The sequence below is a fragment of the Diceros bicornis genome, chromosome 4, assembly GCF_020826845.1.
Source record: "Diceros bicornis minor isolate mBicDic1 chromosome 4, mDicBic1.mat.cur, whole genome shotgun sequence".
Lineage (NCBI taxonomy): Eukaryota > Metazoa > Chordata > Mammalia > Perissodactyla > Rhinocerotidae > Diceros > Diceros bicornis.
Genome location: NC_080743.1, coordinates 91393179 through 91418329, shown reverse-complemented (window position 1 = coordinate 91418329; position 25151 = coordinate 91393179). Strand labels below are relative to the sequence as shown.

At 46.6% G+C, this 25151-nt stretch overlaps 1 protein-coding gene across 3 annotated transcripts in view; it reads left to right on the top strand.

The window, feature by feature from the left end:
- Positions 1-23810, top strand: part of TNN (tenascin N) — a 62787-nt gene extending 38977 nt beyond the window's left edge. For all 3 annotated transcript variants that reach the window (XM_058540010.1, XM_058540008.1, XM_058540009.1), the window contains 10 exons: positions 850-1113; positions 1773-2036; positions 2696-2959; positions 5399-5529; positions 6528-6660; positions 7104-7255; positions 12678-12774; positions 13612-13779; positions 20337-20500; positions 22595-23810. In XM_058540010.1, the coding sequence (XP_058395993.1) occupies positions 850-1113; positions 1773-2036; positions 2696-2959; positions 5399-5529; positions 6528-6660; positions 7104-7255; positions 12678-12774; positions 13612-13779; positions 20337-20500; positions 22595-22735 (1778 nt within the window). In that variant the 3' untranslated portion in view covers positions 22736-23810. The remainder of the gene's footprint in view (positions 1-849; positions 1114-1772; positions 2037-2695; positions 2960-5398; positions 5530-6527; positions 6661-7103; positions 7256-12677; positions 12775-13611; positions 13780-20336; positions 20501-22594) is intronic.
- Positions 23811-25151: the final 1341 nt, after the last annotated feature.

Genomic DNA, 25151 nt, shown 5'->3' with positions numbered 1-25151 from the left:
AGCTGAGCGTGTTTCAAGGTGGAGGGAGTGGATTAACTCTGCCAAATGCTGCTCAAAATCCCAGGAAGGTGAGGATGGTGAATATCCATTGAATTTGGCAACATGGAAGTTGTTAGTGACCTAGATTGGCAGTTTTAGTGGTGTGGTGTAGAAAAATACCAACTTCATTGAATTGAGAAGTGAATGGGAGGTGAGAAGTGAAGTTAAGGTATGCAGACAGTTCTCTTAAGAAGTCTGTCAGTTAAGAGGTGCAGAGGGATGGGAGATCCTAGAGCTTGCTTGTCTGGGAATGATGGTAGAGGAGAAGAAGCTAATGATGCAGGAGGGAGACAGTAGATGAAAAGGAGCAAAGTCCTTGTTAAGATGGGAAGGCTCGAAATTCTGAGGGAAGAGGGTCTAGTCTTTTTTTTAACATAAAAAAACAATGGGACCTTGGACAAGTCTTTCATTTCTCTGGGCCTCCTTTCTCCGCCCCTTTTATTAGACAGGAAGGTTCTAAGATATGACTTCTTAGCTCTCAAATTCTATGAAACAAGAGAACTAGATACCACGGAGATAACAACAGAGGTTGTTTCAACAGCAATTTGGGTGGTTTATCTTGTTGCTCCAGAGATTTTTATGGGAAATAGAAGGACAGAAAATTTCCATATTAAAAAACTTGGAGATCTAATTCCTTCCAGTTTTAATATCCAGTGGTTTGTTTCCCTGGAAAATGGAAACCAGAGGACTTTTTCTCCTATTTGAAATGGAATTGTATCATTAGTCAATAACTTGAATGGAGAGCTTCTGGTGATGGGGTGGTGGGATATCCTCCCTTGGCTCTAAAATTCAACCTTTTCTTTTAAAAAGAAATTGACAGCCCCAAAAACCTGGTGACCAACCAGGTGACGGAGAACACGGCCACTGTCTCCTGGGACCCGGTGCAGGCCGTCATTGACAGGTACATGGTGCGTTACACCTCTGTTGATGGAGACACCAGGGAGGTTCCTGTGGGGAAGGAGCAGAGCAGCACCATCCTGACTGGCCTGAGGCCGGGCATAGAGTACATGATCCACGTGTGGGCCGAGAAGGGGAATCAAGAGAGCAAGAAGGCCGACACCAAGGCCCCAACAGGTAACAAGAGAAAGATGGTCAATTGGAATTGAATTTTGAGTGCATAGATTTGAGTGTGCATGGTGTCAAAAGATGTGACCTGAGTTGAGAGACTTTACAAAGGAAGTCTTAAAGATCAAAGAAAGACAGTGAGCTTTCGTGGTGACCTCAATGAGCTGCCTTTCCCTGACAGTGATGAGCCGCTCATGGAAGCGCTCAACTCGTGGAAGGGAGAAGTAGAATTGTGCAGTAGCCATGTTTTTAGCAGACTCAGCAAAGACGTGTATGGGATCTGGTCACTGCAATGCTTGTGATAATGCTTTTAGAATGATTGCCTGTGAAGTAAGTAGCCCTTGATAAAATGACAAATTAGCTCTCCTGAACGCCATGGCAGATGTTTGATCGATGGTTTTGATGTGCCATAATGTTGTTAAGAAGTCATGGTTCCTCCCACATTTTAGGGAGCTGAAAGCCAAAAAAGTATGTCCAACTTATAATAACTAGTCCTTAGAAATTGAGAACCAGGCTTACTTTCTCCCTCAACTCCCACCAGCGACTCTGGATGGGAATGCCATTGCCTTGTGCTAAGAGAGCTCTAGAAGATGGAAATCGTGGTGATGGGGTGGTGGCTATCTCTTCCATGGCTTCAAAGCTTAGGTTTTTCCAACATTTTCTTAAAGAAATTGACAGCCCCAAAAACCTGGTGACCGACCAGGTGACAGAGAACACGGCCACCATCTCCTGGGACCCGGTGCAGGCTGTCATCGACAGGTACATGGTGCGCTACACCTCTGCTGATGGAGACACCAGGGAGGTTCCAGTGGGGAAGGAGCAGAACAGCACCGTCCTGACTGGCCTGAGGCCGGGCGTGGAGTACACGGTCCACGTGTGGGCTGAGAAGGGGGATCGAGAGAGCAAGAAGGCCGACACCAAGGCCCCGACAGGTAACAAGAGAAAGATGGTCAATTGGAATTGAATTTTGAGCGTGTGGATTTGAATGTGCATGGTGCCAAAAGATGTGGCCTGAGCTAAGAGACTTTACAAAGGAAGTCTTAAAGATCAAAGAAAGACAGCGAGCTTTCATGGTGATCTCAATGAGCTGCCTTTCCCTGACAGTGATGAGCCGCTCATGGAAGCGCTCAACTCGTGAAAGGGAGAAGTAGAATTGTGCAGTAGCCATGTTTTTAGCAGACTCAGCAAAGACGTGTATGGGATCTGGTCACTGCAATGCTTGTGATAATGCTTTTAGAATGATTGCCTGTGAGGTAAGTAGCCCTTGATAAAATGACAAATTAGCTCCCCTGAACACCATGGCAGATGTTTGATTGATGGTTTTGATGTGCCATAATGTTGTTAAGAAGACATGGTTCCTCCCACATTTTAGGGAGCTGAAAGCCAAAAATGTATTTCAAACTTATAATAACTAGTCCTTAGAAATTGAGAACCAGGCTTACTTTCTCCCTCGACTCCCACCAGCGACTCTGGATGGGAATGCCATTGCCTTGTGCTAAGAGAGCTCTAGAAGATGGAAATCGTGGTGATGGGGTGGTGGGTATCTCTTCCATGGCTTCAAAGCTTAGGTTTTTCCAACATTTTCTTAAAGAAATTGACAGCCCCAAAAACCTGGTGACTGACCGGGTGACAGAGAACACGGCCACCATCTCCTGGGACCCGGTGCAGGCCGTCATCGACAGGTACATGGTGCGCTACACCTCTGCTGATGGAGACACCAGGGAGGTTCCAGTGGGGAAGGAGCAGAACAGCACTGTCCTGACAGACCTGAGGCCGGGCGTGGAGTACACGGTCCACGTGTGGGCTGAGAAGGGGGACCAGGCGAGCAAGAAGGAAGACACCAAGGCGCTGACAGGTACTTTGAGGGACTGGGACAGGGAGCCCTTCACACCTGTCAGGACAGTCTTATTCCATAACTGGGGGTGGGGAGGAGAGCAGGGAAGGCAGTTGTTTCACCGAGGAGGTTCTTCCAAGTGGTTCTCTCTTTACCTTTTTGAGGTGATACGTTGACATGACAGTTCCGATTAAGATGAAAGAGTGTAGAGGAAGTGGTGTGAAAGTAAACCTGTGTTACTCTTCAAGATGGTTGTGCCAAAAGTAGCCTCCCTTACACCCCCTCCACCCAGCCCAACTCCCGGGCTCTCCACCCTGGACGTTAGAACCTGGTTGGGGCTCAGCTGTAGTTCGGAGAAGAGAGAGGCCAGGAGCCTTTTCTGTTTCTATCTTCTGGCTTGGGGGCAGTGGTGGAGCATCTTTCTCCCCTCACTGTCCCTCTCCAGTTGGTAATCAAAGGGGCCTGGACTGCTTGTGTTTTATGTGCATGACGGGGCCTCTGGTCTCGCTGAACATCATGGAAATCAGGCATCAGAGGGACCTGAGAAGAGCACTGTGCCCACCCTGAGGTCCATGGGCCTCTTCAGACAGTCTGGGCAAGGACTGGCTGTCCCCTTTGCGGCCGAGTACACCATGTGTGGCCACTGGAGTTAGAGGTGCCTTGAATTTCTTTACTATTTTTATTAGTTACAGTTAGCAGAAATTTTTAATCGAAAAAGTAATATATGCTTATAGTAGAAATTTTCAGACTAAACAAAGATGTGTAGAAAGAAAAACTCTTTTGCACATCTCAGACTCTCTAACACCCAGTGCTGCTCTTCAGAGGCAACCAGTATCTTCCTCCCTCTTTCTCCTCTCCCTCCTTCCCCCTACCTCTCCTCCCTCCTCCTTCTCCCCTCCCCTCATTTCCTTCTCCCCTCCCCTCCCTCCTCCTTCTCTCCCCTCCCTCCTCCTTCTCTCCCCTCCCTCCTCCTGCTCTCTTGCCTCCCTCCCTCCCTCCCTTCCTCCACCCTTTCTCCCTCTCTGTCTCCCTCCCTCCCTTGCTCCTTTCTTCCTCTCTTCCTTCTTTATGTTCTCTCTGCTTCACTTTCCTCGTTTTTAAAGACAACATTATCATCTTTCTACTTCATAGAAATGTGGAAGTAACTAAGACGGACATCTCAAGTCCGTAACCCGGTGATGGGTGGGCACCTGAAGAGGTAGCAGAAACCAGCTTAACATACTTAAATAGTTAAGGTTTTGCTTTTATTTTAAAAGCAGTAAATTCAGTTTTTCCATGTGATGGATAGAATAAAATCCACACCAGATGTTATGCTTTAGAAAGTCAAACCAAGCTGATATTACAGAAACACAGAATTTGTCAAAACACTCTAATTCAAAACAACAGCTGCCTGATTTCTATTAAAATACTGCAATTCAGTTCTCAGCTGAAATGCTACTGGGTAGAAAATAGCCTGGAGACGTCTTTTTTGGGAACTTCTAAATTAAAATCACGTTCTATGATAATGATTTTTAAAAATGGAAATTTCCATTCATATCTTATTTGGTTAAAAAAAATGAGCCATCTGACCAATTATTATGGTGTTGATTAGAATTTTTGCTGAGCTTTAGGTTTCCTGGTCTCCAGTGCACACACAGAGACCCATGCATTCCCTCTGGTGTTTGAGTGGGAAAGTGCATAGGAATCAGAAGAAAAGCTCTCTGCTCTTTCTCTTTCTCTCTCTCTCTCTCTCTCTCTCATCTCTCTCTCTCTCCTCCCTCCCTCCCTTCCTTCCTCTCCTCCTTTATACAAGCTCTCCCCCTATTCTATCTGTACAGAGTATGCATCTAAGCCCACATACTTAGATATGTAAGAAAGAGAACTTTATATTTCTATATCAACTTAATTTCCATCATAAGCCGTCCCCCCCCCCCCCCCCCCAGCTGGTTGGTTAGAAATCTCAGTAAATTTAGGGTCATGCTCCTTCCCCAGGGCTGATGAGAAGTCTTGGGCAGTTTCCCAATGCCAGGCATGGGGGTGCCCATTGGCATTTCAGTCATCTTTCCAGGTAGGTGTTTGCTGAGACAGCCTGATTTCTGTGTGCAGGGCCCTTTCAGATCTGCCGCTCCTTCACCCTTTCACGCCACTGCGGGAGCCCTGCCATCTCTGAGACCCTGTCTGCTAATCTAGACTGCCCGCACTCACCGCTCTCTGGGAATCTGCCGGGGAAGTGGGGGCCAGGTTCACTCTCTCGGGACCCACCCGAGCCCCTGTTCCTCAATCCTCTTGTCCTCAATGGGTCTATAATTTTGGAAACAAAAGCATAAAGGGCTGGTAGTAAGGAATAACAGAGCCTGCTACCTGCTTGAAGGGTGGAAGAGACATGGGAGTTTATGTAGAGAGAAAATATAGGTTAACATTTCGGTTACCTCGCCTCAGTTGCACCTTAGTAATAATAGTTACCTGGCTTTTGATATACAGACATCGACCCTCCCCAAAACCTTCGTTCGTCTGCTGTAACACAGTCTGGTGGGGTATTGACCTGGACACCCCCCTCTGCTCAGATTGATGGCTACATTCTGACCTACCAGTTCCCAGACGGCAATGTTAAGGTACTGGATCCTCCTCGTCTTTTCTCTTGGTGCCCATGCCCAGCTTCCGTATCAAGCAACTGACTTGGGCCAACCAGCTTGATTGCTGGTCGTGTGACAACCTGCTGATAAATGACTTGATCCTTATTGATCACCTGCTGTGTGCAAGGAGCAGTGCTAAACACAGTCATTTGTGAACATTGTGGTCTCATTTTATAGGACTGAGCTTTGTGCCTGCTGCTAGCTGACCACTGCTTATTTGCTGGCCACGCATCTGCCCTGTGTTATTTTGTTTGTTTGTCTTCCTCAATAAATGTTAGCTCTGTGAGGACAGGGAATTTTTATCTGTTTCGTTTATCCTTTAGTGCTTAGAACCTGGCGGTAGGTGCTTACTAAATATTTATTGAATGCATTGATTAACGGTTATTAACCGGAATCTGAAGGCCAGCAAATTTTCAAAAATTGTCCCCATGGAAAATTATTACTCTCTTTCCTTGAAAAGGAAGAAAGAAGGGAGGAAGGAAAAAAGGAAGGGCACATTGATTTATTCATTCTCTCAATTAATGCTTAAGACAGCCCTGCTAGGAAAGTTAGCCCTGTCTTTATAGAGGAAGTAAGACAAGTTCAGAAGGAAGTTTATTGAAAAACCAACTATCTTCCTGCCTCGCACATATCAATGGCCAGTTTCACGTCCCCTTATTAGCTTCTTAGCCTGGCATTGCCTGCCCGTTGCTGCCCGCGGTGGCTGTCGGCAGCGCCCCAGCGTGTGTCTGGAGGGCAGAGGTCACCAGAGCCATGTCAGGTGCTGGCTCTCAGCTAGTGCTCCCAGCAGTGCTGAATGTCTAGGGCCTCGCCCTCCAGAGAAGCAGCTGGGATTCTAGGCTGCCACTGAGCCCTTGAAGAGACAAAGCACTGTGCTCTCAGAGAGTGCTGACATTAGCTCCAGGAGATTCTGTTGCCACCTAGGGTGCTGGGGGTCATCAGCTGAGTGACTGCCCACTGTCTCCTTTGTTTGGTAGGAGGCACAGCTCGGACGAGGGGACCAGAGGTTTCAGCTGCAAGGCCTTGAGCAGGGCATCACCTACCCTGTCTCCTTGGTTGCCTTTAAAGGTGATCGTCGGAGCAGGAGTGTGTCCACCATCCTTTCCACAGGTAATGTGGACTCCTGCACTCTGAACGAGAATGCAGTAGAGGACAAACATCGGAGAGGCCAGAAAAAGGGTCCAAGGAGGAGCAAGTGGCAACAGAGTCGTGGATTTCTCTAGGCGCAGGGAAATGGAAACGGGGTTATGGGCTCAAAAGAAATCCGTCCCCTGGTGGGGAGACTAAAGAGGGGAGCGAAATGGAGTGTTATTTTGGCAGGGGGGAGTTGGGTCAGGGGAGGAAGTGATGTGAACTTGACCTTATTTCTAGTACACTTGGAGGGTTTGATGAGAGCAGAGTAAGTGAGAAAAATTAAGATGTGAGTGGAGAAGCAAAGTAGTAGGAGGTTATGAAATAATTTCTACACAAAATAAATTATCTTAAAATAGGGGAATAGCCTCACTCCCCTTCTTTGCACTTCTAACGATGCTATCCCTCTGCTTGGCTCCCAGTTGGCGCCCGTTTTCCACACCCTTCGGACTGCAGTCAAGTTCAACAGAACAATGACGTCGCCAGTGGCCTATACACCATCTACCTGCACGGTGACGCCAGCCGGCCCCTGCAGGTGTACTGTGACATGGACACGGATGGAGGCGGCTGGATTGTGAGTGACAGAGAGCCCTGGGGAGCTCCAAGTGGTGCCTTGTTTCTCAGCCCAGGGAACTCTAGTTCTGCTTTATCCACAGGAGAGAGGAGCACTGGTGGCTTGCAGCTGTTTTCAGAGATCCCACCCCGCTGTAAGAATAGAGCCTGAAGTACTTCACACCTGGGGTAGAGCAGCCTTGATTAATCTAAGGCTGATGATTGTGAAGGCTTGTGGGTTTGTCGCCGTCTAGTAATGCCCTATATGTGTGTATTACCTACAGTTCACTCTCTTCAAAGCACTCTCGTCAACATGACCCTCACACAAAAGCTTTAGAATAAGTGAGAGAGATTATTATTCCTATTTTATGATAGGTAAGTTGAGGCCCACAAGAAGTGCCTTGGCTAAGTCAAACAAATAAATGACAAAGTTGGGACCACATTTCAGGACTCCAGCCTCCTAGATCATTGGTCTTCCCAATGGGTCATCTCAGGCCATCCAAGATGGAAACGCTTGACCTCTTTGGGGGCTCAGTCCTCTGAATTGGAGCCTGTTGTCCAGGTTCTGCATCCGGGCTCCACAGTACAGAAACAAGGCCTTTGGGACTTGGATTTAAAAGGCTAAAGCCTGCAAGAGGGAAACTTGGCAGTGTTCTGATCATCCGTCTTCTGTGTGGACGTGTTATTCTCTTGGGCTATTGTCTGCTTGCACCACATGGCACCTTCTTTGATTGCATCAGCCTGATCCAATTATATGATGAGCTGCCTTTGAGGGTTGCAAACTGATCCTTCTGTCTCCCCCATCCCTGTCTCCCTGTGCCTGAACAGATAGAGGCTCGCATTGCCCCAAACCAGCATGCAGTCTTACCCGCTGTGCGCCCATAACTCACGGTGGGAAGGAGAAAGCATGAGCTCACAGTGCTCAAACGGTATTCAGTGATGCGTTCTCTCTGGGGCCTGGGAGACCGAAGTCTCTGAGCAGCCACGGATAAAATGATCAGCAGCAGTCTGATCAGCAGCAGTGAAGAAAACTTATTATTTGCACGGCTGCATCTGATGGCTGAAAGGCAGTAATGGGATTGGATGTGGGATATTCTGGATTGATTTATGCAAATAACAGAATAGAATGTAGCGTGGGAGGTCTTCCACCTGACCAGACCCATAGGGCTGTACCTGCTGCTTTTCATCAGCACCATTGTAACTCTAAGCATCCCGTCTCTTCAGGCTTGAAGCCAGTTCCCTGCCTTTGTGCCCATAATTGACCATTGGCAGGATCTTTGTACTGTCTAGTTTGGCCTTTTTGAAAGCCAACTTCGTATAGGAAAGGAAGTGTTTGTCTAGAGCAATCTTTGGAAAGAGACCTGCCAGTCTGTCTGCCTGGGAATACCCATGGTTTATTCCACAAATATTTATTGAGTGCCTACTGTGTGTCCAGCACTGTTTTATATATTCAAGAACCAGCAGTGAGCCAAACAGACCAAAATCCCTGCCCTCAAGGAGCTTGCCTTCTACATCCATACAAATGACCCTTATAGAACATGGAGGTCAGTTCCAGAAATAATAAAATCACTCTCCACTCTAACCAACCCTGGTCCCTGAACCCATCACAGGTCTTGTTTTCTGACCCAGACTCCTGAGGGTATACATGAACTGAGATTCTGTAGGGTTCTCCTCAAAGCCACTACCCTCTGGAAAATGAGTGGAGTCCTGAAAACTTCACCAAATCTTTTATAGTTTCCATGTTTTTTGGGTTCAAGAGTCTTTTGTCACTGAAAGATGACTTGAGTACATTGCTCTTTTTAAAATTGAGCTTCTAAAATCCTTTTAAGGAAGTTCTTCTCCATCCCAGGCAGCAGGAGACCAGTTTGATTAATAGGCCAGAAGAAGTCTGGCACTGAGGCCATGGGTGGGGGGCTGGAATGGAGACCATCAGGGAACACTTAAATGTCTCAAATATTTCCATCTTTGTTTTCCATCTTACAAGTCTTAAGGATTACATTAGAGGCTCTTTCCACAGGCATTTAAAGGAGATTTTCATTTTTTCCTCCTGATTTGGTTATTCAGGACATTGAGTAAGTTCTAGAGTGCAATAACAGTTCTGTAGTGTAGAGCCAGACAGAAAGAGATTTTTTTTTCCCTTGAGACTTATTTGCTAAGGGGCTTTTGTTATCCCAAATAGTTCATCATAAGGTGTTTTCACCTCACAGAGCGGGAACGGACTAGACTCTGAATGAGTCAGTTAAGACTGCCTGATCAAGATGTACAAGTGATCCCTGTGGGTCAGTTCACTTGGAATCTGATATAATAAAATGCAAACTAGCATTTATTGAGATATAATAATAACATTATATCTGTATGTGCCAGACTCTGGCCACAATACTTTATGATTTGTTATGATTAATGACCTTGATTTAAGAGCATGACAAATAGGCTATTAACTAAATCTTGATCTAATATTTTAGAGAAGTGAGGCTTGTCACGGTTAACTAACTTGCCCAAGGACACAGCTAGTAAGCGTAGAGCTGGGTCTAAACAGAGATGCAAAGAGCATCGGAAACATTTTTTGGAGTTTCCCTAGCCAAACTGAAACATTATTAAAATAAAAAAATCAGCCAGAAAGCTCTCTCTCACTTAGGCACTATGTTGATTGATTGGAGATGGAGACCAAATGCCTTTGTAATGTGTCTGTCCTAGGAGGGCAGATGAGATTTGAGCCTGAACTTGTAATGTAACTAATTACTTAGTGGGAATGTAATTTGATGCGATGTGCATGGAGCCGACCATTGCTGCCACATCCACTCTAGGACTCCACTGTCCATAGTACAGGAAGAGTCCCAGAGAAGGGACTGGAACAGGTGCCATGCTAAGAAACTAACAATTAGTCTCAGAGTCTTAAGAAATGCTTTTTGGAAGATAGACTCAGTAAAGCTGGTATTTTCAAATTTTCTAATGGAAGGATATCAGTGTTTTATCCTCGCATCAGCCACTAAATACTTAGCTGTATGACTCTGGCTAATTTCTTTTCTGAACTTTCACATTTGTAAAATGGCATCATAGAGGCTCGCCCTGGAGCTGGCACTTAACAAATGCTCAAGAAACGGTTGTTACGTAAGTGAATGAATGAATCAAGAAATGAAGGAAGCCGTGGAAGGAATGGGACATCTCGCATCTTGAGAAGAGGGGAAAGGGAAGAACAATATTAATGCAGTGTGTCATTGTTTACCGCGGTCATTCCTATGTTCCGTTCAGCAGCTCTTTACTGTTATAGAACATTTTTACATGTACCATCTCATTTAGTCCTCCCACCTCCTCTGAAGTAGACACTTCCTTCCTGCTTCTAACCCTGTTTGACAACGAGCTGACTGGGCTCAGGAATAGAAATGACTGAGGAGGCTGTGGTCTGACTCTGGGAGCCCGGGGCTTTCTCTTGCCCACTGTTGCCTTAGTTCAGTGCTTCCGGGCCAGCAAACATGGATGGATTGGTGCTTCAGAAGGAGTGAAATGCGAGCTCCCATGTGGAGGGAGCAGGCAACATGCTCTCTCCTCCCTCTCTGTCTCTTCCCAGAGAAAAATGTAAAGAATGCACAAATATTAAGAGGTTTACCTTACCAAATTCAAGATAATGTCTTTTACTTCAAAGCGCACACTGTGAACCATGGTGGAAAGGAGGGAGATTGGATTTTGTGTTGGGGCTTCTGCATTTGAATGAAGATACAGGAAAGTAGGTAGAGAGAAAGATGCAATTCCAGCCTTCCAGAATTCCAGGATCATTTCTCGGTTAGCTAGGATGGCATTTAGCTTGGCTCTCAGGGTCATGAAGAATTTTTATATGTAGTATCAATTCCAATAGTACATATAGGTGTGTTTAGCTTTTGGGTACTTCATATAAAAGAATGTAATTTACTTAGACTGTATTTACCCCAAATAGAGGAATTTTTGAAATGAAAGCAGCCCATACTGTCGTGCAATAGTACCCAGCTCTGTCTCCATTTTCTCATTTCTTTTTTTTTGTTGTTGTTGTTTTTTTTTGGTGAGGAAGATTGGCCCTGAGCTAACATCTGTTGCTAATCTTCCTCTTTTTGCTTGGGGAAGAGTAGCCCTGAGCTAACATCTGTGCCCATTTTCCTCTATTATGTATGTGAGACGCTGTGATAGCATGGCTTGATGAGCGGTGTGTAGGTCTGTGCCGGGATCCAAACCTTCAAACCCCGGACCTCTAAAGTGGAGTGTGGGAATTTAACCACTAGGCCACTGGGCCAGCCCTTCCATTTTCTCACGTCTGGCTCCCTCTTCAACCATTCCAGTTTGGCTTCTGCCCTCGTCTCTCACTAACGCAGCCTTTGCTAAAGTCAGCAGTGATTCCGTGTCACTAAATTCTGTGGTCAGATTAGGCCTCATGTTGACCTCTCATCAGCACTTGACCCTGTCGACCACACCTTTCTCTTTGTGGCCTTTGTGATTCCACATTTTCCTCATCGTCATTCTTCATCTCTAGTGGCTCCTCTCTCTCCTTAATGTACTCATCCTTCTCCCTGTGGCTGTTATATATTGGGGGGTCCTCAAGGCTTGGTTCTAGGCCACTTTCCTATTTTCTTCCTAGATGGCCTCGTCTTTGCAATGGCTTCATTTGACTCTATGTTCCAGTGGCTCTCTGTATTAGCAAGGATAGAATGGGCTATGCCGTGGTAACCAACCAACCCCAAATTCCAATGATTCAACACCTAAGAGTTTTTTCCTCACGTGTGCAAAGTCTTCTGTGGTTTGGCGATCACTTCTAAGTAGTGACTCAGGGATTCAGGCTAATTCCAACTGTGGCTCTGCCCTGTCAACATGTGGCTTTCATGGAGGCATTGTGGCACATGGCAATGGAAGAGAGAGCATGGAGAACCCCCACCCTCCTGTGCTCCCACTTACAGTCCTTTGGCTAGAATGAGTCACATGAATTATTGCACATTAACTTCAAGGGAGATTGAAAAAGGCTGTGTTCCTGTGGTCTGAGGGAGAGGAAGGTGAAATGGGACTTGATGAACACCTGGAATCATCTCAGAAACACTCTCACCTTTATAATTCTAGCCTAGATCTCTCTTTGGAACTCTAGCCCTTACGTTCAACTGCTCCTGTGGCGTCTTCGTTCACCAGGATACCTCAGAAGTGACTCAAACTTACCATGTCCCCAATGGTGATGCACTTACAAAACCTGTCCTCTCTCAGAAGCCCCCTCTCAATGAAGAGCTGTCCAGTACTGCAAGCCAAAACCACAAGAATCATTCTTGACTTGCTCCTGTCTTTCAGTTGCACTTTCAATCTATCACCACATCTGTCAATTTTACCTTCTGTCTACTTCTGTCTATTCTCAGAGCAGCCCCCAGTCTAAGCTACTGTCCTCTTTCCCTCAGTCATGTCTATTCAAGTGCATCAGAGTGAAATGTCTGCTCCTTTTACAGGTCTTCCAGAGGCGGAACACTGGGCAGTTGGATTTCTTCAAGCGTTGGCGGGCCTATGTGGAGGGCTTTGGGGACCCCATGAAGGAGTTCTGGCTTGGTATGGTCTCTGAGAATCCAGGAGGGCTGGGTTGTGGAGGGGAGGTTTCCCTCTTGAAAAGCTGGTCAGGCAGCTTGAGGAAGTTCGCCACATTCGGGAAGAGGTCCAAGTGACAGGGACACTTTGAGGAACCTGTTGACCGGGGTTTTGGTGGCGCCTGTTGCTGGGAAGGTTCTCGTGTGCTCCAGGCTTGTGAAAAGGTAAGACTGTCACAGGTGGTCTTTATGCTGTATCCAAGCCCACGGGATCTGCCTGGAGGCTGATCTTTTTTAGAAACTACAGGAGAAGAAAAATAGTTGATTGATGGGAATAATGGGCTATTATTGAGAGGTTCTGCTAGTGGTCCCTGGAATTCTGCTAGTCATGCCAGTCATTATGGGCATCATTTTTTCCCTTTTCCTTCTGCTCTATTCTGGAGCAGATGTTCATAGTGAAATAGCCAAAAGCATCAATTGGGAAATGAAGAATTAAAAAATCATAATAGATAGAGTAGATAGATGTTTGTGGTTTGCTTGGTTCAAAATCCCTTCAGAGACCTTAATAAAGAAAACTGCTAAAGCTTTAGAGAGATGGAGTCAATGGCGGCAGGTTCAACCCATGGCTACCCCGCACTGCTACCTCCCAGAGGACATGGTTTCCACACTCATTAGCGTGACTGTGCCAAAGAAATAATAGGATGAGAAAATGAACTTCCAAAAGAGAAACTGTGGAGAAGGCTCCCATTCCCAGAGGAGGTAAAGGCTAAGGTGACTTTTGGTGCTGAAATTCTCAGATGCCAATGGTGAGTGCTTGCACATGTTGGCTGATTGGTTATTAGAATTCCATCCTTCTTTTTAGGACTTGACAAGCTACACAATCTCACCACTGGCACTCCTACCCGGTATGAGGTGAGAGTGGACCTACAGACTGCCAATGAGTCCGCCTATGCCATATATGATTTCTTCCAAGTGGCCTCCAGCAAGGAACGGTACAAGCTCACAGTTGGGAAATACAGAGGCACAGCGGGTGAGAAATAATGTTTCCTTATGGCTGGGGTCTCTTGCTCTCTGGGTGTCTAAGCATTGGTTTGCCATGTGCCATGGATCTGGGGGATGGAATGTTGTTCTGCAAGGGTGAATTGTCCTCATTGACAATTGAGGCCCTGCTCCCTGCAGGGGGTTGGGGGTAAACAGAGTCATTCAAGCAATCACTGACCATCATAAAATTGGAACTTTTGTACATTATACATTGGTCCTCCTGCCAGTAAAAACCCTCTTCTTATACTCTCCAAATTCAGGCTGTTGTATATTAGCTGAGAAACCCACCTTCTGTGGGGCTTCATGGTGCCTGCCTGCCTTTCATTCGGCTTCAGCAGTGTGGCTGCCATCCTTGCACAGCAGTGTGTGTTATTATTTAAATATTTTGTGGTACTTTGCCATAAATAAAGACAGAAAAATGAAAGTGCTGATTCAAACAATAAGAAGTTTGGTCTCATTAACTTCATACAACTGTGACGACACAGAAATTAGCAGTTCAGCAGGGATCGGGGAATCTTTAGTCTTGATTAGCTGCTCATTGGATTTAAGCCAGTTAATTGTGTGTTCAGTTATGAAGGAAAAGAACAAAATTAAGCAACATGATGGAAATGCTGGGATTATACCATTGAATATTTAAGAGGGGAAGGGTGGTTATTGTTTTACTATTGTATTTTACACCTATATTTATAGCTTTTAAAACCCTAACAAGTCTGCTGTTTGACTTTGCATGATTTTGTCTTTGGTGTACCTATGTAGGAACATGTTACCAGCCAAATTGACCGACAGCATAAGACATAGTCTCTCCCCTTGGACTCACGTGTGAATAGATAAATAATGAATGATATAAGGTATTTGCAGGAGAATAAAGAGTGACAGGAGTATGGAGAAGGTGGGCACGTTGAGGACTGAGGTGATTAAAGGAAGCTTCCTGCAGGATGTGGGCTGGAGTTGGGTCTGAAAGGGTAGAACTTAGATGAGAGGAAAGGAAGGGGCTCCCCAGGCCTGGGGGAGTCTAGTGGGGGAGCAAGGACTGAACCAAGGCAAGGAAATTGGAGTATACTCCTGAAGCCTTGAAGGCCTTCTCAAAATTTTCTGCTCAAGGACCCCCAATGGCAGAAGGTTGTGAACAGACACCATGACCTGAAGTGGCCAACTGCTAGTGCTACATTTTTTCAGGTCCTATAATTTAATTTTTAGGAAATCACATGAATTTTGCATTGTTCTTGTTGCCCAGTGCTTAGCACGGAGCCTGGCACAGAGTAGGTGAGTTTAAAATATGATATTGCTATGCTTATGATATTGCTATTCCTATGCTTTCTATATAATCTGCTGGATGTTTTATATTGTAAAGAACAGTCCCTGAGATCCAAATAGCTTCCATAGGGGTCAGTGAAGGGGTGAGTTTGGTGACATGGTGGCACGGCAGGAGACAAAGTGGGAGGAGTAGGCACCCACTAGAGTGTGAGGAGCTTGGGCAGCAGACACGGGAGAACTGTTCAAGGTTTCCGAGTCGGGGCTGGGTGGGGAAAAGTGTGCAAAGAATTGTTTCAGGGAAAAACCATCCTTGAAAAAGAAAAGACTCTGCAGCTACAAAGGCCTGCACTGCTGGGGACTGTCACTTCTTCCCTTAGTGTCTGGGTCTCCGTAGGCTGGAAACAGACTGGGCAACCCTTTTATACTTTATAGACGGTTCTAGACGTACAGTGTACTGTACTACATCCACTCACAGGTTAATAAAAAGCGTGAAAGTCAGGCATAGATGTAAGGCAGTTAAATACAATTGAGAAACACAGATGGACATTTGTACGGTTATAAGGATATTAACTGGATGAGGGGGATTTAAAGACTCCGTTTTGTAGGACTAAGCACTTTGCCTACCTCCACCCTGCCCCAAGATCAGACTATAGTCCAGACAGCTGATTTTAGGATCCCCCAACCCTTGGGTTAAGGGGTGTGCACATTGCAGTCTTGCTTAGACCCCTCGGGCCTCCTCTGGCTCTGGTCTCAGTCCACGTGGAGACTATACGGTCATCCCTTTTCTTTCCAGTACCCCGTTCACTACTGACCATGGTGATCAGTCAGCCTTCCTTTCTCAGGCTAAAGAGTCCTGGTCTTCAGAGACTCCATTCATGGGGCCTTCCCCAGACAAGATATGGAGTTGGGAGCTTTCCTTTTGGCACCTGTGTCCCACATCTCTCCCTAAAACCCAGTGCCCTCGCTGGCCTTCTGGGTGGGGACCTCACTCAGGCCCGCCCTCCCAGGCTGCCCATTCCCCTTTCCTCTACTGTTCAAATGTACCTTTTCTGAGGCTTGTCTTAAAATAATCCAGTAAATGAACTGATCCTAATGGGAAAATGAGTGAAAGGGAGTCAATATATTCGTGAATTAATGAGATTCTCCTCCCAGGTACTCTATTGGCATTTTAACTGTGATTAGCGGATAATTCTGTTCAGGCCAACAGTGGGGAGGTATTTTTTAATAGGAAGCCTTGAGAGACTTTCAAATCTCGCAGCACTTAGGCAGTGGTCTAGTCTTCCCATGTGTACTAGCATTCTTCCTTTCAAATTCTCAGTTACACTGGTATGGTTTGTGGAGTTTTAGCTTTCCTTATATATGCTGATTGGTCCCTGAGGAGGGTTTTGAAATTTTGGAAGCTTCTGGCTACTCATGTCCTAAATGATGCATTTCTGTTTAAAGGACACGGTGTTCAAACAGAAGGTGAACATTTTGATATCTCTGTGCACATGCCAGCTCTCCCCAGCTTTTAATTCCATTGTAGCTCTGATTAGAACTAGAGATCTGCAGCTCTGGTGGAAATGTGAGGTTTAAGACTTGTCCCCTACTCAGACCATCCACGTGGGCCTTCAACTTTTGCTTCCATTGAAGTCCTATCAGAAAGCCCATTATGTCTCCATGAAGGAAACTCCAGCCAGGTAGTGCTGTGTAAATTTAGTTTCTGATTCTGAATCTTGGAGAAGGGCAGGAAGGACATTTTATGAGCTCTACCTTCAAGATGCTATTCATCTCTTTAGAGATTATAATGAAAACAGAAATAGATAGATGTTGGGAAGGGTGCAGAATGACTTGTATGGGCTGACCCGTCATTTACAGCTAATTTCAAGTCCCACCTGCAGGAGACTCAGCACTGCTCAACCAGGGATGGGTCCACCCTGGGGGGCACTTGGCAATGTGACTGAAGAACTCCACCAGCATTTTGTGGGCTGGGGCCAGCGAGGCCAATACCCACAGTGAAGAATTGTTCTACCCCAAATGCCAGTGCCCTCCTTGCTTTGAGTAGGTTTTTAAATACTGACACTTAAAAAAAGGAGAGAAGAAATTGTTGGGTACATGGACAAAAGGGAAAACTAGAGATGGCACAAATCACTCTTTCACTGGCCCGTTCCTGGTCCCAGGAGAGAAGATGTTCAAGGTTCAGACACACGGTCCTGTGCCTGTGTGACTTATAGGGGATGTGATGTTAGTGACGGCTTCTGGGCTGAGATGGCTCAGCAGCCTGGGTCATCTTTCCTGTCTCAGGAAGTGCTGGAGGAGGAGAGTTAGTGTCAAAGTGACATTTTTGATGAGATGGGTGATGACCAGCTCAGTGGCCCCACCCTGGGCTTGGGTTCAGACATTTTATGGGCCTGCCACCAACCCCTCCCATGCGCTCCTTGAGAAGAACCAGCTTCCCACCCAAAGCCATTAGAGTAGAAGTGAGGTGCTTATCTTTCATCTGGGTTTTTTCCTAAAACACCAATAGAATGGAGGGAGTCTAACCACCATTGGCTTTTCTACTTTATCTTACTTAGGGAGATGAGCTTAATAAATCAGAAAACTGTCTCACCTTTGACCAGAGAAAAGTTACCTTTTGATTTATGTGTTTACTCACTATCTCTATCCAGAACATCAGTATGGCTTCAGTTTCTAGAAGGTAGAAAATCCATCTGCGGGAAAAAAAACCTCCCACGCTCAGGCCAAAACCTGCTTCCTCGCTCTTCATCCCAGTGCCCAAGCTTAGATAACCACAAACAAATCTTTAAGAAACAGCCTCTGCAGAGATTCTTAGGAAACAGTGCTGGTAACTTGATATGCAGGTTAGGAAAGCTGTGCTCATTGAGAGAACGTTATTCAGGGAGCCATTGCCATGTTATTTTAAGCTGTAGTTAACGATGTGTAAGAACTCTGAAGGGAGGAGGAAATGTGTGTGAGTAAGGTGACAGTCTGCCTTTCTTTGATGGGAGAGAACTGATGGGGGCAGAGTGGTTTTGCTGTGCCTGAGAGGAAAGGCCTTTATCACTCCGTTCTCGCTGCCCCTGCTTTTGCTGGGTGAGGCATAGAGGAGTCGCTGTTTGAGCTCCCAGGTCAGAGGGACAAACTGGGACCTTCCCCTTACACAATGTGTGTCAACTCTTTATATATCTGCCCCTACCACCCCCAACTATGCATAAACCCTGTGAACAGCAGCGGAGCATTGTCTGATGCAGCAGCGGAAGGGGAGAGCACGGCACAAAGAGACCAAGCAGGGTTCTGCTCTGCTGTACACAGGGTCCCTAGGAGTGGGAATCGACTCAATGGCACTAACAACAACAATCCCCCCCCCAGCTAAGTTCTTTTTTTTTTTTTTGTGAGGAAGATCGGCCCTGAGCTAACATCTGCCAATCCTCCTCTTTTTTTGCTGAGGAAGACTGGCCCTGGCCTAACATCCACACCCATCTTCCTCTACTTTATATGGGATGCCGCCACAGCGTGGCGTGCCAAGCAGTGTGTTGGTGTGCGCCCGGGAGCCGAACTGGCAAACCCTGGGCCGCCGCAGGGGAGCGCGCGCACTTAACCACTTGCGCCACCGAGACCCCCTCCCCCCAACTCCAGCTAAGTTCTTGGGAGCAAGGACTTCCTCCATTTGCATTCCCAGAGCCTGGCATGGTGCTGGGCCGTAATGTAGCAGGTGTTCCTGCTGTCTCCTGAATAAATGACGTTGCAGAACAAAAGTTCCCAAACTTCGGCTTGCATCAGAAGGGCTTGTTGTCCTCTGAAGGGCTTGTTAAAGCACAGATTGCAGAGTGCTACCCCGGAGTTTCTGGTTCTGCAGGTCTGGGGTGGGGCCTGAGAGTGTGTGTTTATACCAACTTCCCAGGTGATGCTGATGCTGCTGGTCCGGGGGGCTGCACTTCGAGAATCATTGTTGCAGACTGCTAGACACAGCTCGCTCTTGCCAGCATAGTTGAAGCCCTCTGTTGAAATAAGGGAGCCACAGGCGAATCGGTGTCTCAGAAAGAACCCAGGACATGGAATCTAAAGGACTGAGATTTGAGTCCTGGCTCTCCTGTTTGTGGACTGTGGGACCTTGACAGGTCCCTAGAGTCTATGAGTCTGTGAGTTTGTTTCCTCGTGGGACTGAGAGCTGCCCGACCCACCCCGCAGGCTTGTTGTGGGGTCAAATGAGAATATATATGTGAAGATGATTGGTAAACTCAGAGATCAGATGTAAATATAAGCACTGTTATTGTAGGAACAGAACTTGATTAAGCTTGTGATTGATGTGGGCCTTTATTGCCTTTTATGAGCTGAATTAAAAAGTAAACTTATAAAGGGATGACGAATATGATGGGGAAATAGGAGAAATAATTACAGCAGATTTTCAGACAGGATGTAATGAAGCACTAAATTATATATACGTGCCTAGAAGCGCTCTAGAAGTTCAGGTGTGTGTGTTAGGAGGGTATGTAGGAGGATTAATAAGGAGACTCTTCCTCAGGAGTGGGGCCCAGCTGGGCTTTGAGGAATGGTTAGGATCTGGACTGATGCAGGGCAGAGAAAAATCGGTGAGCAGATGCATGAAAGGTGGACCCGTCCACTCTACAAGTGGAGGGTGCCTGTGGGGATAGTGGGCTATGAGGTTGTGCAAAGGGAACAGCCAAGTTACAGACCTGCAAAGCAAGAAGGAGTAATTCACCTCCATGTGGTGGGAAGTAGGATGTTAGGCCTGAGATGATGAAAATGGATGTTTAAGCTTCAGAAGGGCTAGGAAGGCCCAAGGGATGAGAACAGGCTTAGGGTGGCAGCTGTGGGAGCAGCAGGGTATATGAGTGACCTGCAGAAGGAAGGGTTTGATAAAGGGGTACAATAGGATTGTCAAACTTGGCTCAGGGGTTTCAAGTCTAGGGGGCCGGGAGGATGGTGGATCAGAGAGGGTGAAGGAGGTCGAGAGAGGGGTTAGCTGTGTGTAATGGGTGGTGAGGTTCTATGGGGAGAGTCGATGAGTTTGGTTTTGGATATTTGGATATTTCACATGACTGTAAAACTTCTAAGTGAAAATGCCATTAAGGCTCTTGGAGAAACAGGCCTGAAGTTTGGGTGACAGGCCAGGAAAGAGAATCTGTTCTTCTGTATCATGTTCTCCTCTTGGCCATTTTGAGAGAGGAGTGACTACTTGTGACATAACTGACTGGATCCTTGGCATTTTCATGCCTGGAGATTTTCCTCTCGGGCCAGAGTATGATCAGTGATGAAACTTGGCTCTCACCTTTCATCTCTTCTCTCCTGCAGGGGACGCTCTTTCTTACCACAATGGGTGGAAGTTTACGACTTTTGACAGAGACAATGATATCGCCCTCAGCAACTGTGCCCTGACGCATCATGGTGGCTGGTGGTACAAGAACTGCCACTTGGCCAACCCAAATGGCAGATATGGGGAGACCAAGCACAGTGAGGTAGGTGACAGGCAAACAAACATCTTTTTTGCCCCAGGCTCTGCCCACATTCAGTTCCCAAAAGGGACACCCTCGTGGTTGGTTTGGCTGCCCCTCTCCTTCTGATGCTTCCAGTCAGGGCAGTAGAGCTTCTCCAGGCTCCCAGGCCTCAAGGTCAAGGCCCTCCCTGTCTGTCTGCTGAGACCCCTCCCCACTCCACATTCCCACCAGTGCTGCTCACTTACTTAGTGCAGGTGGGTGGGAGCTCAGACTGCCCCCTGCTGAGTAGAGACAGATGATGTGGGTCACACCATCTCGCTTTCCTAGTTCACACACGAACCCTGTCTTAGTCAGCTTGGGCTGCTATAACAAAATGCTGTACACTGGGTGGCTTAACAACAGACATTTATTACTCATAGTTCTGGAGGCTAGGAAGTCCTAGACCAAGGTACTAGCAGATTTCGTTACTGGTAAGAGCTCTCTCTGGCTTGTAGACGGCCACCTTTTCACTGTGTCCTCACGTGGTGGAGAGAGTTCTGGTCTCTCTTCCTTTTCTTATAAGGGCACTAATCTCATCATGGTGGCTGTAGCCTCATGATTTCATCTAACCCTCATTACCTCCCTAGGGCCCTCCTCCAAATGCCATCATATTGAGGGTCAAGGCTTCAACATGTGCATTTTAGGGGGACGAGAACATTCCATCCATAACAGATACTTCATAATTCTTTCTAGTTGTTCTCCCAGTTAAACCAAAGTGACTTCTCTCAAGTCCTTTGATCACCAGGAGAACAGATTCTTTTCTGCTTTAGGTCAGACCCATCCATGGATCCACTTCATCCAAAGCCACCCAAAGTCTGCCCAGAGCATTGTGCTAAACCTGTCTCGCCATTTCAGGAGTGTGCACATGGGGCTAAGAGTTCCCAAGGGCTCCTCTCCCCTCCCTTGCTCTGAAACTTTCCCTCCAGTGATTTCTTGAACCTCAATGACCCATGAACATCATCTTGACTCCTTGCTAGCTACCAGACATCTCCTGCCTGCTCTCTCATAGCTTCTTGAAAATTGCATCTTTGTTCCTACTCATCATTAATCCATCCCCTCCGTGAACTCTCAGAGTCGCCATCCTGGGTTTCTAATTTCTCATCCTGGGTCCTGATCCTTGCCTTCAGGAAGCCATCTCTCCACAGAACTCACCTCCTACCAATATTACTGTAAATATTAGCACATCTAAAGTCCAGGTACATTTTGATTACTTTGGTCCTTACTGGGCAGCGGGGGCTCCTAATCCTTAAGTGATTTTTCAAAGGGAAGAAGAAATTTGCCTGCAGGGAAGCCAAGGAGGGTGGGCCCATGAATCACGGTGGCAGCATGGGGGCTGACTCGGGGAAGCCTGCGATCAGAGATCAAATATTTGAAATGAGCAGCCAGTGTGCCCTAAACGATCCCCATATTTGCTAATAAAAGACATTCATCTGGTTAATGTGCTTTTCACAGTCTGCAAGGCATTTAGCTTCTTGTTTATTATTTACCTCACAAATTAAAATACATAAAATTGGTCACTTGGGCTCTTTATTGGCCAGGTTGCAAGGTTATTAAGTGAATTAAATATTATTGCGCTCACCAGTCAAAAGACATAAAATGAAATTTAGTTTTCAGCAGGCTATTTGTTACCCCAGAGCTAATATCTAAGCAGTCTAAATTGAAAATGATTTTACACAATTGGCCAATTAATATGTTTATTTTTGCCTTTAACTTTTTGGAAAGGAAAAGAGTGAGGCAAAGATAATGTGATCATTGCTGGCCAGGCTGACCCTGTGTTATCTTCGCTGCTGCCCTGGCCTCAGCCAGGCTAGCATCCCCATCCTCCAAACCATAGGGGGCTTCCAAGTCCTCATCAGCCTGTCTAACCCCTGCTGACCAGCAGAGGGCGCATGTTTCTAGAGTCAGCCCTCAATTCCCTTATCATTACTAATTACTACCCCGGTCACCACTTGTCTTTTTTTCTCTCCCCTAAGCAGACAGGGAGTGGTTTCACTGGCAAAGAAGCATTCCTTTGTGCCAAACCCACCCCACCCTCCTCCCAGGTGCCTTTTCTTGATGTTAGCTTTTCTTATGTAGGGGGTGAACTGGGAGCCGTGGAAAGGACATGAATTCTCCATTCCTTATGTGGAGTTGAAAATCCGCCCTCATGGCTACAGCGGGGAGCATGTCCTGAACAGAAAGAAGCGGACACTAGGAGGAAAGACGAGAACATTCTGATGGCCCATGTGAGAGATTGTCACACGAGACAAGACCAGTCCCGGGTTGGGGCTGCGAAAGCTTGGGGTGGGGTGGGTAGTGGTGACTGGCTAATGGACATTTGAAGGATGCTCAGGACCTCTAGTTTCTGAAATGGCTGGATAACCTGCAGGACAAAACGTGTCACCAAGCTTCAAACCAGAGAGGTTACTTTCTGTCCCCTGCATTTTTGCCCATTATATTGGGGGGCCTGAAAATCAACACAATAGTAGTTGCACAGTTGTGTGGGAAAGACAGCACTGGAACTGCAAGGTTTTTCAGCCTACCTTCAGCAACAAATACAAGGATTAGGGCAAAACAAACAAACAAACAAAAAAAAGAATCATCTAGCACCTCACCAACTGGAAATCTCTGGGAGTTGGTATGTATATATTTAAAGCTCTGCTAATACAAATGTCTCTAGAAAGAAGCACCAAAGAGGGGTTCTCTTCAATGACCAAGGTGCCGAGGTGGCCTGATGCTCATTACCTCCATTACCACTGGGTTTTGACGAAAAAGGTGTAGATCTTCCCCTTTTAAAAAATTGCTGGTGTTATGAGGAAGGATAAAGGGAACCCAAAGGGACCCAGGTGGATCCACATTTAGCTGAGTTCTGACTAGTATCCAGCCTGCTGGAGACCAAAGCTTCCATGTTACCGCTATTTTTAAGTGCCCCCTTTCCAGCTATTTGCATAATCACTTTCATAGATCTGCATATGTTGTGAATAAATTCTCACTCATTTCAACTTTAAATAATTTGACTCTCTTGATAATTGGTTCCTCCTAAAGCCTCTTCTTGTGACTCCCTTTCATGGTGTGAAGTCCTAAGCCTCCCTCCTTTCCCCGGCCCCCACCTGGTTGGACCCCTGGCTTTTCTGCAAGCGCTCGGCACTGGGGGCTTACTGTTTGTTTGAATGGACACTCAGCAAGGTCAGATCCTTTCTGCTTATCTTCCCATCACTTTAGAAGGTTTTTCTGTAGTGAAGTCAGTGCCCACTGAAGTAACTTAAATTCCTATTCAAGGAAAAAAGAAAATAATAAACCGCTTGATTTTTAAAAAATTTGCCTTGTGTTATTTTCCCCACGTAAGTGCACTTGAATTCTAAATTTAACCTGAGTGTAAGTGAAGTAATAATTTGTGCATTATAATGGAATTTGGTGGGCTGTGGTCTCTTACGTGTGATGGCAAATAATGGCATTTGGAACCAGGAGAAGTGAGTGAGTGGGAAGGAAGGCCAATGCTCTGAGAGCTGCAGGCCCCCTCCAGGAGTGGGGAGTCAGTTACTGCCTCGGGTTTGCCAGGTTTTAACCTCGGGCTGAGTGCCAAGTCATATTCTCGAAACAGTTTTTGTCAACCTTTAAAGTTTTCAGCACCACCCACCCCCTGACACACACACTCTGAGCAATGCCACAGTCACTGCTAGATCTGATCGTGGGGGGTCTGAATGGAGTACAGTTGCAGAGTTGGGGTTGATCATTAAAAAATGTGCTTGCACGTTGTTCATTGATTCAACGAGAATTTAAGTGCTTGCCTGCTGCTTACCAGGCAGTGTGCTAGGGAGACAGAGGTGAGCAATGGAGGTGAGCCCACAGAGATGAGCAAGCCAGACATGGGCCTAGCACTAATGGAGTGTGTGCTATCATTCATTCACTCATTGATCCAACAAATATCTACTAGGCCCTATTATGCGCCAGGTTCTACTCCAAGCACTGGAGCTATGGAAGTGAACAAAACATGATATTCCTGCCCTGTGCTTATATTCTGATGGTGGAGACTGACAACAAACAACACATAAATGGACAATTTTAAGAAGTGTTAAGTGCCCTGGAAGAAGACTACAGCAGGACTAACAGGTGGAGGTAGTGATTGGTGGTAGAGGCAGGGGACTGTGCAGGCCTCTCCCAGGAGGGGTTATTTGCCGAGATCTCCCAGATTTCTTTAGTCGTGATCCAGCTTCATCAGGGCCGGAGCCTGAGCTAATTTCCTCCTCCATCGTAAAGGTCCCCCTGTACAGCTTCCCAGTTCGGAGTCCTCTTGTCTTCTGTTTGCACGGAGGGTCCTCCCCTCAGTGATTCAGTAGGCTTGTGCTCATCCTAGTGGGTGCAGGCTTTTTAGAAAAGGAGAGCCTCCTTTGCAAAGTGGATCAAACCCTGGGATGATTCAGAGCTGAGGGTGGTGCATGATGGACAGTGCTTCCCAAAGTTTCACAGGCTGGTCAATGTGCCTAGTAAAACACAGACGGCCGGGCTCCATCCCAGACCTTCTGACTCAGTCAGAGGTCTGGGCTGGTGGCTGCTGCGGGATTGGTGACCACTCAGAGTAGCTCTGGCGTGGGGGCTGTCGTGAGTGTCTTTTTGCTCTGGAGGCATCTGTGATGGCAGCAGCACGCCCTGTGCT